The 18,860-nt window shown below is 43.0% G+C and overlaps 1 protein-coding gene across 3 annotated transcripts in view; it reads left to right on the top strand.

Moving 5' to 3' along the window:
* Nucleotides 1-18,860, top strand: part of COL4A1 (collagen type IV alpha 1 chain) — a 626,471-nt gene that overhangs the window by 598,413 nt on the left and 9,198 nt on the right. For all 3 annotated transcript variants that reach the window (XM_085622171.1, XM_085622169.1, XM_085622170.1), the window contains exons 45-50: nt 7,972-8,043; nt 8,189-8,317; nt 8,410-8,508; nt 12,714-12,926; nt 16,297-16,474; nt 16,930-17,044. In XM_085622171.1, coding sequence (XP_085478297.1) covers nt 7,972-8,043; nt 8,189-8,317; nt 8,410-8,508; nt 12,714-12,926; nt 16,297-16,474; nt 16,930-17,044 — 806 coding nt within the window. The remainder of the gene's footprint in view (nt 1-7,971; nt 8,044-8,188; nt 8,318-8,409; nt 8,509-12,713; nt 12,927-16,296; nt 16,475-16,929; nt 17,045-18,860) is intronic.

Raw genomic sequence — 18,860 nt, 5'->3', positions numbered from 1 at the left:
CTCTCCTTTTCTCCACTAAGGCTTTGTCAGCAACAGCTTTTCCCTCCTCAGCAGCCAGTTGGGCCAGCTGCAGCCTCAGGTACCTCTCAGTCTGTCTGTCCTTCAATTCCTCAGGAGACAGGTTGTGGAAAGGGGCACTGCTTCCTGCGTTGGATCCAGCAGGGATCTCCATCTCCGTGGACCCTCTTTTCTCCTCTGGAGCCACTGCCAAGTCATTTCCCTTCTCCTTCTTCTAAATGTCATCACCTTCTTGGTCCTTTGCAGGTCCCATACCAGTGTCTTAGTTCAAACTCATACAGAGCATGCTGCAGGTCCTCTTTAGTGGACTCTTTCTCCACGTTCAGCCCCCTCTCTTCTTTGTCCCTCAGCTCCCTCATATTGTATTGTAGTAGGATAGATATTCATGATTCATTTCCATTCTGGCTAGGTTTCTCAGGCGCAACAACAAAAGAGTTCCAAGTCTCTGAAGGTAAGGCAGGAATCAAATTTGGAACAATGACCAATTGAGAGAAAAAAGGAGAATTTAAAAAGTCTCAAATTGGTCTCAAATATGGGATGGTAGTGTACACCAAATCACTGAATGGCACTGTGCAAACACTAGCCATATCCAACCGCTGAGCACCAATATTGCTGGACTCCATCTGTTTTGCTCGTAGGTCCAGCGCTCTGAGACTGAGCTCTTGGGTGGGCCATACTCCTTTCCTCCATGGTCAGTCTTTTTGCTCCAGAGCTCTCTTAGCCCCAGTCTTCTCCTTCTCTAGTTTTAGCTTGGCCAGCTCCAGCTTGAGTTTCCTCTCCTCTTTCATGTCCCCCAGCTCCTGTTTGGTCAGGCCCATGGCAGGCACACTTCTCTGTGCTCCATCCTGGGCACCCAGGGCATCCTGGTCATCTGCTGGGGCCGTGTTGGACTCTCCTGGTAGCTCAGGACTCTGGACTGGGGCCTCTCTGTCCTCATCATCTGTTTGTCCTCCCTCCTACTCATTCTTATCCACCATATCCTTTTCTGGGGTGGTCTGCCACCTTTTCACTTTCTCTAAAGCTCTGAGAGATACCCGAAGATCCAATTTGGTAGCCCTTTATATCTGCATTCAGTCCTTTCTGATTGCCGAGTTTCAGCAGCTCAGCCCTGCTGAGGGTGCCAAGCTTGCTTGGCTCAATCTCCATGGGGCAGAAAAAAGGAAGGTAGTACACTAACATTTAGAAAAGGGAGAAAATAGCCTATTGAAAAACTTAGGAAGAATTTCAAAGGGTCACTCAGATGTCAAATTATTTATATGAGATTTTTGTGTAACACAAATCACGGTATGGTTCTGCACAAACACAAGTCTTGGTCCCACTGCTGCCACCAATGTGAACAATGGGGCTGTTGGCTGACTGGGGTGTGAGCCCTGGTCAAACAACAGCCACAATCAGGATGACCACAAAAAGTCACAAAATTAACCTGTGCTTAACCCAGGGTAGTTTGGCAGAAAGAAAAAACAGTCTGGCTTAACTTAGAAGCAATGTGTAAAGTATTTATGCAGCACACAAACAGTGAAAACAGAACACAAGATAAATCCCAAACTAATTTTGAAAAATAGAGTACATTTTAATAAATTATTTGATAACAAAAAGACCAAAAAAACAATCAGTGGAACCGAAGTTATACATTTTAAGTGAAAACTAGCACCTAAATGTTGTAAGCACCAACAGGGAACATCTAGTCATTTTGTGTCAAAAGCAAAAGCCGACCACAATGAAGCGCGGTTCCAATAAAAGAAGTGGATTGGGCTCAGTCAGCGCTTACCTTCGGACTTAGAAAAATTCCTGAAGAAAAATGTCTGAGAAGGTAAAGATCAGAAGGGCAAGGCTGCAGGAGTTGTCCGAGGAGGGAGTGTTGTCATCAGATGACCTTAAGACAAAGCTGCAGTGAATGTTTCTACATTCAGACATATTTGCAAAATGGCCGTTCAAAATCTCCAGCAGGACAAACCAGAGGGCTGTAGCCAAAAGCAGTTCCATGGGGCAGATACACCTTTGGCATAAGGTTGCTGAAACAGATTTGCTGCTGTGGAGAAGAACGTAATGGGAGAAGCTGCGAAGTCAATCCGATCGGTGATACCCCTCGGGCAGATAGGCGAGCAGGTGGGTCCCGGACTCCTGGTTTTCAGAGCACTTTTTGGCCAAATTCCTCAGTTTTAGAAATTGGCTCTCTGGGCACATTTAGTACCACAATCTGGTGAGGCACCTCTTGGAGGTTCAAGACTCACTCAGGCTGGGTCCAGGTGCAGGTTCAAGATGTTGGGAGCTTTTTATGTCCTTGTGGCTCTGAACAGAAGGACAGCAATCTAGTCCTCAAAGTCGCCTCGGGCAGTCCTGTGTGCAGGTGAAGATGGAGGGCTCAGCAACATGACTGGGCTCTGAGTTTTCAAAGTAGACTCAAGGCAGCAAAGCAGTCCATCTAGGTATAGCAGCAGTCTGGCACAGTGCACAACAGGTCACAGCAGCTGTCAGTCCTCTGAGAGGCGTTCCACAGCTCCAGTAGTGAACTGCAGAGTGGGTCAGAAGGTCCCATATTGATACCCTAGTGCCCCTCTTCTAGAAGGTGGGAGAAGCTTCTGGAAAGGTTCTGTGAAGTGCTTGGAATTTCGTGACTCCCCTGCTATGACTCCATGCTGGCTGCAGTGACAGTGTGGGGTCGTTAGGCCCTTTGTGTGTAGGCAGAGCACAGACTATTCAAGTGTAATTGCGGCTGTGCTCAGCTATGCCACCAATACTGTCAGCAGATGGCCCATTCAGGCACAACTAATCTATCTATTGTGTGTCTGTCTGTGAGGAATTCACAAAGTCTTACTACAGCTACACCCAGTCTTGTTACCCAAGACAGGCTGCAACCACAAATGGCTTAGGGGCAGGGAAATGCCAACTTACTAAAAGAGGCATTTTCAAATAAGTATTGAAAAATTCGACTTTACCATTAAAGAAGGTTTATCATTACAATTTCATAGGTACCAAGCATGGCATATCCACCTACTCCTAATTATAAATTACAGCTTATTAAATGTAAAAAGAATTCCCCAATGTCACCCTATGGGAGGGAGTTGACTCACAGTAGTGAAAAAATATTTAGGAATTTAGGACTTTTTCACTACTAGGACATGTAATACTTAAAAGTACATGTCCAACCTTTTAATTACACAGCACCCTGCCCTATGGGCTACTCAGGGTTTATCTTAGGGGTGACGTATATGTATTAAAAAGGGAGATTAGGCTTGGCAAGGGGGTTTAAATTAGGGGTGGGCGGAATTTGCGAAAGCGACTTTCGCAAATTATCGCGAAAATGTTAAAAATCTCCGCAAACAGGCGGAAATATCGCGAAGATGCAGAAGTTTTTTTCCCGACCGTTCGCGATATTTTTTGCATGGTTGCGGGTCGCTAACTTACCCCTGCGGTTGCTCGCGGGCGCGGCCATCTTGTTTTCAGTTGTCTCGCGGTGCATGATCGCGAGAAAAAAGACGTGATCGCGCGACGCATGACATCACTGCAGACGCGAACTGTCGCGAGACAGCGCAAATGGCTAAAACAATACAACATCTCATGGAGAACGCGACCGGATCGGGAAAACTTGTCGGCGAACGCGGGGATTCAGGTAAGGCGATCGCGCGCGCGCGAGAATGTATTATTTTACAGAGCGAGCAAGAACCAAATTATCGCAAAGCTGCGGAATGCGGAAATTTTGACATTTCCGCGCTCTCCGCGGAACGCGGAAATGCCAAATTATCGCAAATTCCGCGAACGGTACGGAAATTTTGCCCAGGCCTAGTTTAAATGCCAAGTTCAAATGGCAGTTTAAAACTGTATTCAGGCTGCAACGGCAGACCTGGGTCATGCTTTGAAGTGCTACTTAAGTGGGTTGCACAATAAGTGCTGCAGCCCAGTAGTAGCATTTAATTGACACAACCTGGGTTTTGTCAGTTTGACTTTTAAAGGAAAACACTACAAACCCATCTTTCTTTCTTTCTTTCTTTCTTTCTTTCTTTCTTTCTTTCTTTCTTTCTTTCTTTCTTTCTTTCTTTCTTTCTTTCTTCCCTCCTTCCGTTCTTCCTTCCCTTGGATCATGTGACCATTGGCGGATCCCTTTATGGAGTCCAGTCATTAAATGAGTTGTTAAAGGGCAACCCAAGCACTGCCTAATCAAATGCAGAAATACAAAGCCTACAAATGAAAGGTTTTTAGCTAAAACATTACATTTACTATAACCTCCCTCTCATCCAATAATTCTATAAATCACAAAAATTGATTACAAATTAATTACAGCATTGTAGCAGCACATGTGTCAGATGAATTGACACCTTACCAGAGTTTCTGCCCTCTACTCCATTCCTTCACTCTAATGCGCATAATCATGTCTTGGACTCAATCTTTCTTGGAGCTAGGATGACAAGTTGAAAGAAGGCAAAATATCTAGGGTTTATCCTGGATGCTAATGTTTTGCAGGACCACATAAGAAATATAAGCAAGAATACTTAATAGCAATTACTCAACCAGTGTAACTAAAAGTACTTTGTCTGCCTCTTGATCTTCAGATTGTAGTACAGTCCTTAGTACTATCCCATGTAGAATATAGAATTGCTGAGCTCATAAGTATCACCAAATAAAACCTCTCACTCCTCAAATCTGTCCTTAAAGGAGCAGCAAGATGTATCTCTGTTGCCTATGTCACAGAACAGACAGGCTTAACTTAGGGACAATGTGTAAAGCGTTGAGAAGTTAAAAACACAACACAATAAAAACCCCAAACTAATTTATAAAGCTAGAGCAAAATGTAATAAACAAAATGACACATGAACAACAAAAATCTGCTAAGGGAAACCGGAGCTATGATAGTTAAAGTATTAAGACGAAAAACACCAAGAAAAAGTAAAGCACCAGTAGAAGGTACTGTTAGTGTGTGACCGGGATGCAGTCTCTATTTTCTGGGTGACTGCGATGGAGCATGGATCAGATACACCAGGCACGTTCATCCCAGACAAAGATTTTACTTTTTGACTTAGTCTCTGAAAAGTTGAAATACTCCTGCTGGGCAAGTTTGCAGACTGTATGCGAAGAAGTTCTCTCAAAGCCGGGTAGTAATTGGATGAGGTCCCTCTGACAGGCATAGGTTTTGGTGGAAAAAGCTCAGAGCAGGAAAAGTTCAAATTTCACACCCAGAGACGTCCGTTCATCAGCTAGGTACTTTAGGGACTTACATCTGGCCAAGATTTTTAGTCCCATCTTGGTTCTCAGATTGCTCCTGTGGGGAAAGCAACAAACTGTATCTGTGAATGTCATGCTGAAGTCAGATATACTTGCCGTGGTTGTCTACTGAACAAGTTTTTCTGGCAACATAAAGTTCTAAGCAGGGTCAGCCTGATTTTCTTTCCATCGAGGTTGCTCCTTAGGCAGATTGACTTGGGTGGTTGGTCTCCATCCTCCAAAGGTCTGGAAGTCCAAAATGTTTCCAAGTTCAAATATTTCTGAATAAGCCCTTCTCGACTCCACCAAGGTTCCTGGGACATCAGGGACAGGACTTAAGGTTCATATCCCACTCCATCAGAGGCCAACAACAGAGTCCCGTCCTATTGCATTTGCAATTGGTCACTGATCACTCCAGGAAAAAGGCCTCTTGCTGCTTGTTCAGTCCATATAGCCAATCAAGAGGTCAGCAAACTAACTCTAGGAGTCCTTTGCTTTGTTCTCAGTACAAATGGGAGGAGGTCCAGTCCTTCAAGTCTACCCGCAGGTCTCAAAAATTGGTGCAGTTCTTCTTCTTTTCTTCCATGGGTTCAGAACATGTCCCAAGAAGCTGGTGGTAAGGTCCATTTTTGCACAGTTCAGTATGGGGGTGACTCCTGAACATTCCCTAACCAATGAAAAAAAGTTCTCAGGGGCAAACTTATCAACTCTTTCAGCACGTCTAATATGTTTGCTGCAAACTGGCTCTTAATGCACTATTCTAGGGGCATCTAATGGCACAGGCCTTCTGCCCTTGGTTGGAGCTTGTGTGACAGGCAGGGGAGTGTCCAGGGAAATGAGCAGCCACCTCCTCCTAAGCTACCCAAAACTGGATCTGGGTCCAGCTCCCCATCCGACTGGGATGGTGTCCAAGTGGCTACCTTGAATCTAAAGAACAAAGACTATTCCTTCCTGGGACCTTACCATACACAGGCTTCACCTCTGTCCCTTTCAAGTTAATGAAGTTCCTGGAACCTCCCCAGCTGCTCTTCCTGGGTTGATATGTATCATACTTTCTACCCCCAATGCATGCTGCAACCAGGCCTACGTCATTGACTCTGCTCCGGGAGCAGATTTTGCAACTCATTAAGGTCAATCACTGGCAGAGCAGCTGTACTCAACCTAATGCAAATTAGCCCCCAGGAGCTTCAGGAAGGGAAAAGGCAACTTTCCAAAAGTTACTTTCCCTAAACATATATGAAAATCTAACTTTACCAGTAGATTGTATTTTTCATAAATTATAAAAATAGTGATTGAATCATTTTTCTAGATGGCCCCAAACCTAAGATAGCAGAATTAATATTTTAATCTGTATTCTAGTTTTCTCATTGGACACCCTGAGCCTTCCACAGTGAAAATAGCTTTGGGGGCTTGTCACCACCTGGACATGGTAACATTGCATTTTTTACATGTACCACTTTTAAGTACTATGCACCCTACCTTGTGGTATACAAGTCCTACATAGGGGTACAAGGTTTGGACTGATGGTTATCGTGTGTCACAATAGTGGATGGCACAATAAGTGATACAGGCCACAGGTGACATTTTCCTTTCCATGCCATGGGTGTATGTTCTACATCATGAGCTATAGCGTTACAGGGGAGTTAATTATGCAAATCAGAAATTACTCAATTTATACATGTTTTAGAGGTCAGAGCACTGACACTGGCCACTGAACAGCAGTGTTCCAGTGTGTAGACTCTAAAAAATTGCAACGGATGTGAGAAAGAAATGGGTTTTTTTCTCACATAGGATTACTACAAGAATAAGTCACACCTACTCATAGCAACATCTTGATGAATCAGGTGGCAAATGTTCTAGGAAAACCAGACACTCTAGAGACAAAAAATGCTCACTCTAGAAACCCCAAAATTCAAGAGGCAAAACCCCCAAACAATCATTTTCAGGGGCTGCACCTAGAATCTGGTCCACCTGCCTATTAATATTCCTTGAATAAAGCAGTTTTTTTTTTGTTCTGTTTAATTATTCTCTGCTTACTGTTTTTCAATTTTTTTCTGTTGACCTCCTTACATGTTGGTTTAATGATTCCTTGTACATATGCTTCCTCAATGTAAAACACTCTATCATCAATAACGGCAAGGCCTATGCCATATAACCTAACAAAAACTGAACAAAAATCTTTACAGAGTCATATCCTACCTGAAGACCCTGTCATGACCACTGGATCTAGGCAGAATAAATTTCCTCAATAATAATAGTCCACACAATCAATACCTGGCCCAGTATGTTATGAAATGCTAGCAACAATACTCGCCAGATTTCCAATGAGAAACCTGGTTTGTTGTGTTGGTTCTGGAGTCCAAAGTGCGACAGTCATCAGGTACTTGTATCATAGTGTTTTCACTGGAATACTAGCAGTGACAGTTACCAGTGAGAAAGTTGTATAACATCCTCACAGTAATACTCACAAGGCTACTAGTGAACCACTTGTATCACTGTGGTACTAGGGTCCTAGCAGCAACACTCACCAGGCGTCATGTGAGCCACCTATGTCACCAAAGTGGAGCTAACATCCTAGCATGCGTCAGGCTTCTAGCAAGCCACCAGTATTGCTGTAGCTGTACTAGAACCCTAGCAGTGACAAACTTCAATCCTCTAGGGAGATACCTTTGGTGCTGTGGTTCTGTTAGAACCCATGTAGTACTGATCACCAGTTTGCCAGTCAGCCACCTGATAACCCTGCGTATTTCTTTTCAGGTGCTAAAGGCTCTTCTGGGCCAGGCGGTTTCAAGGGAGAACAAGGAGATCAAGGTGTATCTGGCCAGAAAGGTACAGTAGCGTAAAATACAACAGAGTTCACTTCTTTAATCTAATTGTCCGAGTTGACCCATGTCACAGCATTTAACTGTAATGGTAGTGCTATTTAAATGTGTATTCAGTCCCTTTAAGTCAATCATTCCACTCATATTTGCAGGTTTGCAAGGACCACCTGGACCTCCAGGTCCTTTCCAGAGTATTAAAGGGGAACCTGGTACACCAGGCGTACCTGGTCCAGCAGGGCCCAAAGGACTGCCTGGTTACCCCGGCCCTAAAGGACAGCAAGGTAGGGACATCATTCTTAGATATCTACTGTAACACCAGGCATGCATGTGTTTTTCATCAGCCATTGTCTATGTTTATGCTCTTCTTTCATAGGTGTCACAGGATTGGTGGGTATACCCGGCGAGAGTGGTGCTCCTGGTTTTGATGGGACACCTGGTGCGAAAGGAGACATTGGTCCCTCTGGTCCACCAGGTAGGATAACATGCTGCTTCATAGTCAAATTGATTATTGTGATTTCAGTGTCACATTGTCCTCTGCCTCTCATCACACTCCACACTCCATCAGTCCTGAATGCAACTGCTCTCATGTTTTGCGTTGTGTATTCGCTAATATCAAAGATTTTATATATATGTGGCATTTATCTGTTATCGCTCTACTGATTACATCTCACGTCTCAACCGTTCACATCCCAGGACATGTTGTAGTCTGTTTTATAGGTTTGTGCATCCCTTCTTTTACTAGCGCAAGGAAAAAGAAATTCAATTAAAATGTGGATTCATAAGTCACATCAGTTACCGAGCCATCTTATCATTTTGAAGTGTGCCTTTATCAACTCACACAAAATAATATTTCTGATAGGACACAAAAAAATCTGTAAATCATTACTGTACAAACCTATTAAGAGTCAATGTTAGAATTGTTTTACAAAACCCCTTCCAACCTTCTATTTATTTCTGGAATTTGTAATGACTTCATCACCATTCACCATTCCTTACGTTTCGGTATAAATTATGAATGACATATGAATTAAACATAGATGTTCAAAATTGCATATCCTATTGATCAAACACAAGGGAAAATATTAAATTAGTCCCATTTTATTGCGTATCTATGTAGAAATCCATAAAAAGTTATTGTCCCCAAATCTCGTCACTCTCCTATCTAAAAAAGCTTGATCCACCATTGCCACAATGATGAACATGTGCATCACAGAGATTGTAGATTGTATGAGTTGTCCACATGAAATGAAGGACCTACTAGCAGCATAGAAGATCGTATTCATTCCTACTCTCTCAAACACTCTTTTCCCCTTCAGTTGGAGCAGACAATAGAAGAGTAGGGATGCTTACTGTGCTTTTGTCAGCAAAAAAGAGTACAGCGAGAAGGAAGATGGATGGATCTCAGAAATGCATTGAGTGGTACTGGATCTATCCATGCACCCTAAGATCTGGTTGTCCTTTCTCTTGGAATATTCTCTTTTGCTGTGGAAAGCACAATAATGACCCATCAACATCTCTTGTTTTTTTCCATTGAAGGAAAAAAGTATGTTTGATGCACACAGGATAAACAATTGTCAGAACACAGTTGGAGGACTTCTATCTGGTATCCTTGATTTCAATACCACCCCATATGAAGGTGGTCCTACCTCACTAGTTCTGTAGGTGTTAATCTGATTTACAACTGTGGTGCTAGCTATGCACAAAGGTGCCATTATGTCTGTTTGTGGTCAAGCTGCACCGCTGCATCATCCTGAGATAACTAACTGGTTCTTTTTCCTTGATTGCATCTGAAAAAGCACCCCAGTCTGTGGCTGGGATATTTAGAACATAGACGTTCTTTAGAGGGAACCCAGTATCTGTAAAAATGCATGTTAATCATTGCTAAAACCTAATGGCGGCATCGGGGAGTCGCCTCCCCTATTCTCTCAGCTATCTTCTTCTCACTAGACCCCTTGTTGAATTTCCTCTGTCTTCTTGTCACCTACGTCCATCCTCTGATACCTGCAAACACAGACCTACATTTTTTACCATTATTCTTTAGCACAGTTACCTACTGTTCGCTATGTTTCCATGTTTCTTATGTCCTGGTTACACTGTAAAGAGGTCACAACCTCTACTGTGTGTTTTGTGTAAAGATCACTAAATCGTACCATGGCTCGAGCTGTGATATAAAGTAATTCTTACATAAATTGCAATATAACAATAATGATGTATCCCCTCCACATATTATGTAGTGTGTAAAGCTTTGGGATATTACGGCTATGGCACCCAAGTAACTGACTGGCTACATGTCAAAAGATATCAGAGAACTGATTTGCCTGCTTAAGCTTTGAGCCCTACATCTCTCGAGACAAAATACAGAAAGAGTTTCCAAACTGTAAGTAAGGGCTGGACTAACGAACCCTATAGTTAGGTTGTTTCTGCAGACATGGAGACATGGTATAAAAGCACATTGTGTGATCTCTGCAGTTCTTTACATAAATCGTTCCATTAAAGATCAGAGGGTTAGACTGGAGTAGGAGGGGAAGGTTATCATAAGTGCCAAAATGTACGAAGTGTGTAGTTTGCAAGTGTTAATTTAGTTCTCTAAGGGTTTATGTTATTGAAATATCTGTTCGTCCGTCTCTAAATATACCACAAATGTTCCTCAAACAAATGTGATTCTAGTGGCCAAATTACTCCTGCCGCTTTCGTTAAATACATAACAAATCTACTCTCTTGGCCATGTGAAAGCTAGTAGGCAGTAAAGATGGGCTACTGACTTTCACTGGTACCTGACTGTAGTGGCCCACCTTTTACATGCCCTCCTCCTTCCATAGATAGATGGCTGGTTAAGAAGAGTCCCTTTATCCAGATATTCTTTGGGTGTGGTGTTGCTAACAATACATTTAAAATACATTTATTCTGCCACAATAATGCTTGATGATATTTATGAGATGTAATAGACAACAGTACCACAATAAAATGGAAGTCTACCTCTGTTTTGCAGAAGATAATTGTTTTAATTCCATGTATGTTTTTAGGATTCAAGATAGACTTGGCTATTAGAATATCGTCTGGATTAACATTTTCTATAGAGCATTCCAACTTGATACTCCTTTGCCACAAACTATCGTTCAAGCTATAATTCCATCCAGACCAAGAAACACATATCATCTATCTGGATCTTTGGATGACTGTATATAATTTAGAGCAATTTTTGAAGTTTCACTGGTAATTCCTCATTCCTCAGTGGATCTTCATGGATCCACTTGTAATCCCCGATAAACCTGAAGGCGAAGTTACAGTGTGCAAATCTAGAATACTTGTTACAAGGCAGTTAGCTTTGAAAGTTTTCCTTTTCTTATACTGGCTTTAATTGAGTTGGTGCAGTCTTAACTACTCTGATTGCAATCCATTCCATCCTTTTTGATCATCTGTGTCATAACAGAGGGCCACCAACCATATGCGAACGAGTCTGCATTCTCTCCTCAAGGGATTTGCCCAGTACAAACTGGTAGGCCACATTTCCTTTCAACAGGAACAACAGTGGGTCTGGGTGATCATATGACTCAAGCCTTTGGGACCACTGAGAAAGCTCCTCATTACTATGGGCTCATATACCTTAAAATAGAGATTCACGATGTCAACGTTTAACACTTTTCACATGATGGGCTGGTACTCCTACTCTGCCAACAAATGTATTGGTTTCTTGATGGACAGGCCTCTGCTAGGGCTAATCATGTATTTTACATTTCTCTTATATCTTCCTCAATAGTTTAGATGCTCTTTCAGAATATTTAAAAAATGCCGAAGATAGGGCTTAATTCAGTATACTTTAGGGCCTAATTCATAAGTTTGTTTCTGTGAGGCAATGCTTGTAGACAGGAGACAAAAAGACAGCAAAGAGTTAAATAGTTAAATGGTTCATTTGTCAGGAAGGTTTTCCAGGCAGACTTGAAGATTGGGCAATGTTATTAAGAGGCAAAAGCAGTAAGAAAGAGGCAGTGGTGATGTGACTGGAGTCAGGAGCATGTCAAGGAAAGCTGCCGAGAGCCTTTTGCAGTGGCTCTTCCTAGGGTAAAAGGGTTCCTGACCCAATAGAGATGATTCACCACTGTGCTTTTTAAAACATAATGCCTGGCACCACATTTTTTGTCATTTCGTTGTGCTGCAATCAACAGATGTCATTATTACACTATACAGTGGTAACTAATGTATTGATCTCTAAATAATAAAAGCCTGAGGCGCCCCTGCTAGGATCTAAACCTGTGAGATGCAGATAATACACATTTATAACACAGCAAAGAGTGCAATTCACTTATAATCAGTACACCTCTGTCATGGCTGCCTCAACAGGTGATGTAATGGTCGGACACCGCAACAGGATGTTATTGATTTATTGTTGCAATCACCTCACACCAAACCCCAAGCAAAGATTCTATATTTTGGTGGGGGGGGGGGGGGGGGATGCTTCTATGAGAATGTCAATTTTTGGGAAGGCAATGGAAATCGAGGAGGTATTGCTGGAATAGCCCAAATACAGTAAACTTAATAATATGGCTAATGTGTCTCAGTATAAAAACACTTATAGAATGTGTTGCTAAGATCCCTCATTTATGTAAGTGTCTGCGCTTCAGATGTTGGTGGGGCATTTTGTTCACACATATGACCTCAGATGTCTTTGCCGTTTCACAGGCCCAAGAGGATATCCGGGCCCTCCAGGCCCTGATGGTTTACCAGGACCTATTGGTAGCCCAGGTCCACCGTCCATGGCCCATGGCTTCCTTGTGACCAGGCACAGTCAAACCACAGAAGAGCCTCAGTGCCCCTTCGGAATGAGAATGATCTATACTGGCTACTCTCTCCTTTACGTGCAAGGCAATGAGAGGTCACATGGTCAAGACTTGGGTAAGAACACACAAACAAGCATTGGCAAAGCTAACAGGCCTTGGCGAGCATGCAATGTTTAATTCTGAATATATTGGTATTGCAATCGTCTGCAATGTGCAACAGAAAATGGCAAAAAAATAAAAAATATAAAAAGAAGTGTGATCCATCAGCCCAAGAGCCACCTGCCCAATAATTTCCATTCCTTGCCCTTGCCCTGACCTTGAGAAGCAAAGTTGGGACAAGCTGTCAAAAAGATTTTATCATCAGATTTTATAGGTTGGTGATGTCACTATTGCTAGCCATAGTATTTAGTTGAGCTGACACCCATGAGCACACCATTACAAGGGCCAAAGAAAATCAGTAGAAATGGAGCTATGGTCAACTGGACATATTATTGTATTAAAATAGCATATTGTTGAAAATATTAAGTAAAGGTCTGTCACGATGAACCGTTAATAGAGAGCAACAGTAGCATAACTTGATTCAACCGATTGTTATGTTGTTTATGCTCGTTTGAATTTTAATAGCTTCGATTATTATATGACTCTCAGGTTCTGCATCATCATTGCTGTGATGCCACATGCTTATAAGAAATAAAAGAAAACGTAGTACTGCACTTAGTACCAAGTGGCAAAGATTACTGTTAAGTATAGATCAATACAGATGACCGGAAATTCCACAATTAAGGTTGTGTGTTTTACTGTGGTCACTTTCATTCATCCAGTTATCTAGGTAAAACACGCTCTAGGGTTCCAATCAAGTACTTGCTGATAAATGCAGGGGTTGTGGCATTGGTGGTAATAGCATCAAATACAACCATTACTATTATATTTAGGAAATGACCATACAAATTGAGAATAACTGCTGGTAATCGTGCTACTGTTTGAGTTTTAATTAGCAGCAACAGTCTGTTGGAAGTGCTTGTGGCAATTCCTGGTCGGTGTGAGGCAATACCATCGACCCGCTCTGTAATTACCTAAATAGTGCAAATGCAGCAGAAGAGAAAAATATCCAGTGACTTTGTGAACTGACATTGTTCCCACTAATTGGCATTATGGGTTATTTCTTGATGACCTCGAATCAGTCTTCTACCTTTAGTAAAGGAGTGTGAATGATAGTGGTCTGTTGGGTCAATCCATATACTGTGGGAATGGAGGTAGAGAGTCGGCTCCAAATCCCATAGGAAAGTGGAATGGTTGCGGTATGTGAGAAGTGTAAGGTATTAAGATGATGATATGGGGTCTTTTTATTTTTGTTGGCCTGGCCAAAAACTCACACTCCATTAAAAAGTGTCATGGATAATCAATTTGCTCTTCAGATATTGATTTTGTGTAGAAAGCTGAATGTGAGATTCCCACGTTGTTTTCAACTCTGTCTGCACTGGAAAACAGAGCACATTTCTATACACTGATGCCAGCAGCCTACCTTTCACCTCTCCTTTACCCCTAGTTCACATACCGGTTTGGAAACTCAAATTGATGTCTTTCCCTAAAGACATCCTTGGCTTAAAATGACAGACATCTGCCTTTTATATACTCCCACACATTGGAAAGAAGCAAACGCATTTATACTCCTTACATTATTAATGAGTGAAGCGGATGAATGGATGGCAGATAGGGCCGCAATAAAATATTGAACGTTCAATTCTCAAAGGATTTGGTGTTACTTACGCATGGAATACTCCTCACTTACTCATGGAATTCAGTAAGTAAACCAGGAGTCCTCCATAAATAAGGCACACTTGCTTAAGAGTAATCTTTGGAAACTGGCCCAGAATCTCTACATGGCGCTGTGGCACATCACAGTTTATTCATACGTCAGTAGTCTTGAACGTCCAAGTGAAGTTTATGTTGTAACTTTTGACATGTTGGAATATCAGGAAATCGCATTTGCACACATTTTAAATAGGAGTTTTTGCATCTTTGCATATTGCATGTACTTTTGCCTAGCTCTCATGGTACAATGTCCTTTTTTATCCTTCGATAATTATTGGCTGATACAATAAAGCATTTGAAACATCTTATACCATATTGGGCTCGATTTGTGCTGTGACTTACTCTTGTGATATGCCAGAATTCCATCAATAATCCCATCAGTAAACCATAACTACTCCAGGCTTACTCTTGGAATCCAGTACTAAGTCAGGAGTTCTGCAAGAGTAAGTCACGCCCACTCACAGTTAAATCATGACACTTTTTTAATTATGGATATTCTGCATTGTTTTTGTTAAAGTTGTTTAGTTGGATTTTAGGTCAAATGTCAATCGCCACATAAGCCAGGCATTATTTTAAAATGTAGGCTCCCTGTTGCACAATCGCCGGCTGCCATCCAGTCACAGAATATACTCCCAGTTTCGCATTCTCTGCAGCTATTTCATGTGCTCGAAGTTCCGCATTCTCCAGCAGACATCCTAGCACAGTGTACGCTTCCGGTTACGCATTCTTCGCCAGCCGTCCTGTCACAACGCTCGCTCCCAGTTACGCATTCTCCGGCATCCATTCCTCCACAGTGTACACTCCCAGTTACGCATTCTCAGCAGCTATCACATCAGAGTGTACGTTCTCAATTACACATTCTCCAGCAGCCCCTTTGTCAAAGTGTAAACTCGCATTCACGCATTCTCTGCAGTTATCCCTTCACAGTGTACGCCCCCGGTTACACATTCTCGGCAGTCCAAGCGGAGGAGCGTCGCCCCACTGCTTTCTCGCAGTGCGAGAAACAGAAACATAAAATGGTATCATAAATACCATTTTATGTTTCTGCTTCTCGCACTGCGAGTTTGGTTGGGGGTGGGCAGGTGGGCAGTCCTGCTCCAGGGCAGGGGAGGAGTGGCTTGCCCACTTTGAGGGCGCTGACTGTTTGGTCTGCCCCAGGGCCGACCAAACTAGTCATACGCACTTTGCCTTTTCTCCATGTAGGCTGCATGAGAAAACGGCCTCCCCATAGACGCCTATGTGTTCGGCGTCCCTATCAATCACAACTCTGCCATTGCAGCGTTGTGATTGCCTTAGGGGAGGGGAGAGAGGTTGCCTGCTTCATGTGAGGAACAGAGAAGCAGAGACGAGACAGGACCAGACTGGGCCGGTGAAAGTAAGTTAACTTTAATTTTTTTAATTAAACTTTCCCCGCGCAACCTCCTCCCAGCGCGACCCCCCTCCCCCGAGTCATGCGGGCCGTGACTGGCAGCCATCCTGTCACATTGTTCGCTCCCTTTACGCATTCTTCGGCAGCCATCCCATGGCAGTGTACAATCCCAGGCACACACTCTCAGCAGTTATCCCATCACAGTGTACGCCTTATTTACGCATTCTCTGGCAGTCATGCTGTCATAGTGAACTTATTCTCCCAGTTACTCGTTATTCCTGCTTAATCCTTGATGTTCTTTCAGGTTCTGCTGGGAGCTGTCTTCGCAAGTTCAGCACAATGCCTTTCCTGTTTTGTAACATCAACAATGTGTGCAACTTTGCCTCAAGAAATGACTATTCCTATTGGCTGTCCACTCCAGAGCCTATGCCAATGAGCATGGCGCCCATCACTGGTGAAAGCATAAAGCCGTTTATCAGCAGGTAAGAGAGACATAAGCATCAGTTAAGGGCACACCAGGGTAGCAGTTGCTACCAATGGCATGTCCTTTGATACCTCTGGCACTATACTCGTGCACTCAAGGGTCCTAATAAAAGTGTCAGGAACAGAAAGTAAAACGTCTGTTTATTTTATGTAGTTTACAAAATATGATCTTTCCCTAGCCACCAGCAAATAGTTGGCTCATGAGGGGCAAGGTATTAACACTGTAAATTCATGGGACTAAACTGTGAATAATTTCACTTCCAGAATCCCTGGCATTTTGGTGAATTAATGTCTATGAAGATATAATTCCTCTCCCACTGTAGTAAAACACGCTGGAGATGGCCATCCATGTACATTAAAGAAGGATATCATATTTGTTCCTCTCACCTCATAGGTCCTAGAAGCATGTTGACTGTTCAGTTGGTCCTTATTGTGGTATCTCATTACTTTGTAGGTGCTCAGTCTGTGAAGCTCCAGCCATGGTTATGGCAGTTCACAGTCAAACCATACAGATACCATCGTGCCCTGAAGGGTGGTACTCACTGTGGATTGGCTACTCGTTTGTCATGGTAAGATTCCTATACTTTAATTAATGATCTCATGTTATGTATCATCTGCTGCTCATGTCAGACAGGATAAATGGACTTAAAATGAATACAGGGGCTATGACTATCGAGATCTTTTAGCATCAGGACCTAATTTCTATGAGGGGGTATCTAGCAATTGATGGTAGATTGCACACACCAGCAGTGGTAAACTAGTGTCTCTCTGGAATCCATTAAGCAGATTTCTGACGTTTGAAGAATAACATATCGTTCTTTAGCTCACTTCGCCACCCCAGTTCGGACCCAGCCATATGCAAATCAGTCTTGACCCAGTTCGGTCCGGGCATACCCAGCCGCTGGATTCAAGCTTGCCTGGCTGATGAAGGGAGTTACCCCGAAACCGGTCCCAGGGTGCTAGTTTCCGCAGCAAGGAAGACCTGGCTTGGCAGTTTGGGCGGGACTGTTCCCTTGAGGAACAGGGTCAAGACTGGTTTGAATATGGCTGGGTCTGAATTGGGGTGGCAAAGTGAACTAAAGAACGATGATGGATTCAACCCATATTAGTGACTGGGGGGTGAGTGTCTGAAATGTTTCAGAGCTCGGTCCATCATCTCCTTGTGTATAGTTTGAAGAATAACTGCAGGTGGCAAATGCATTATGAACAGTTACCAGAAATAAGGCATCCTAAAATGTAGTCCTAAAATAGGCATCCTAAAATTTTATGCTCAAAATAAGATTTATTTTGACTTGTCTTAAAAAGAGTTAAAAGTAGAACCACACACCACTACTCTGTCCTAAGATCCGACATGTCGAACACATTTACCTGTATAAACTTCTCGATTAAGGACACTCATGAAACTTCAGATTTTAATATATATATGTCATTGTACCACACTATGATGCTTTAATGTCATAGATTCAAACCAATAAATACATCACTACCTTGAGCCGTAATATAGATTGTGCCTCAGTGGCACAACCAGTGTGTGCACCCGCTTTGTGCACCCCCAGGACACAATGGTGTTACAGAGGGGGCTGTAGACGCTTGTGCGTCCACTTCTATAATATAGATAGCGCTGGTGCACATGTTGCACCAGTACTATCATAAGAGGGTGTTCCCTGATTTGCATGGGGGAATGTCTACATGCAAATGAGGGAATGACTTTGCTTCTGCTCTCATGCCGCATTACCGACGTGGGCGTAATGGCAAACATGCCTTCAGGAGGTGCACTGAAAGTGTGCCACATAAAGGTGATGCACTTTCAGTGCACCTCCTAAATGCAGCCCTCTGGAGGGGACAAAGGGTGTCCTGTGGAACCCCCCCCCCCCCATTCATCCCTCTGCAGGTGGATGCAGTCACTCACTACATCCAACTGCACAGGGATATCTCTCCCCTCTTGAAAGTGCAGACGGATTGCCACCTGCACTGTGAAAATCGGAGCACCTTTTAAACAGGTGCTTCGTATTTTACTTGCATGCGCTGCCCAGAGTGAGTTTGCAGCTGTCCGCCGGGGGAAGGGGGTGGAAGGGGGAGCACACTCTTTCTAATACAGCCCACTGTCCCTGTTTGCATCCGTCGCGCCTTTTTTGAAAGGAGCATTATGGCGCAAACAGGGTGAGTGTGCCGTATTCTTAATATGGCCCTGGTGTGTAAATTAGTTTTTGTAACTACACATTCATGTAATGACACAGGACTCATGTTTGCAACTGGGGGCCTCATTGAGAAATATTTTTCTGTGAGTAGGATTGACTTACCCTTCTATTACGCCTTAATTCCAGGTACTCCTGACTTACTCCTGGAGTTCATGAATAAGTCAGGAATACTGACTTACTCCTGAAT

This window comes from Triturus cristatus, chromosome 8 (genome assembly GCF_964204655.1).
Source record: "Triturus cristatus chromosome 8, aTriCri1.1, whole genome shotgun sequence".
NCBI classification, from domain to species: Eukaryota; Metazoa; Chordata; class Amphibia; order Caudata; family Salamandridae; genus Triturus; species Triturus cristatus.
The sequence above is the reverse complement of the archived record's forward strand: the minus strand, read 5'-3'. Positions and strand labels throughout refer to the sequence as shown.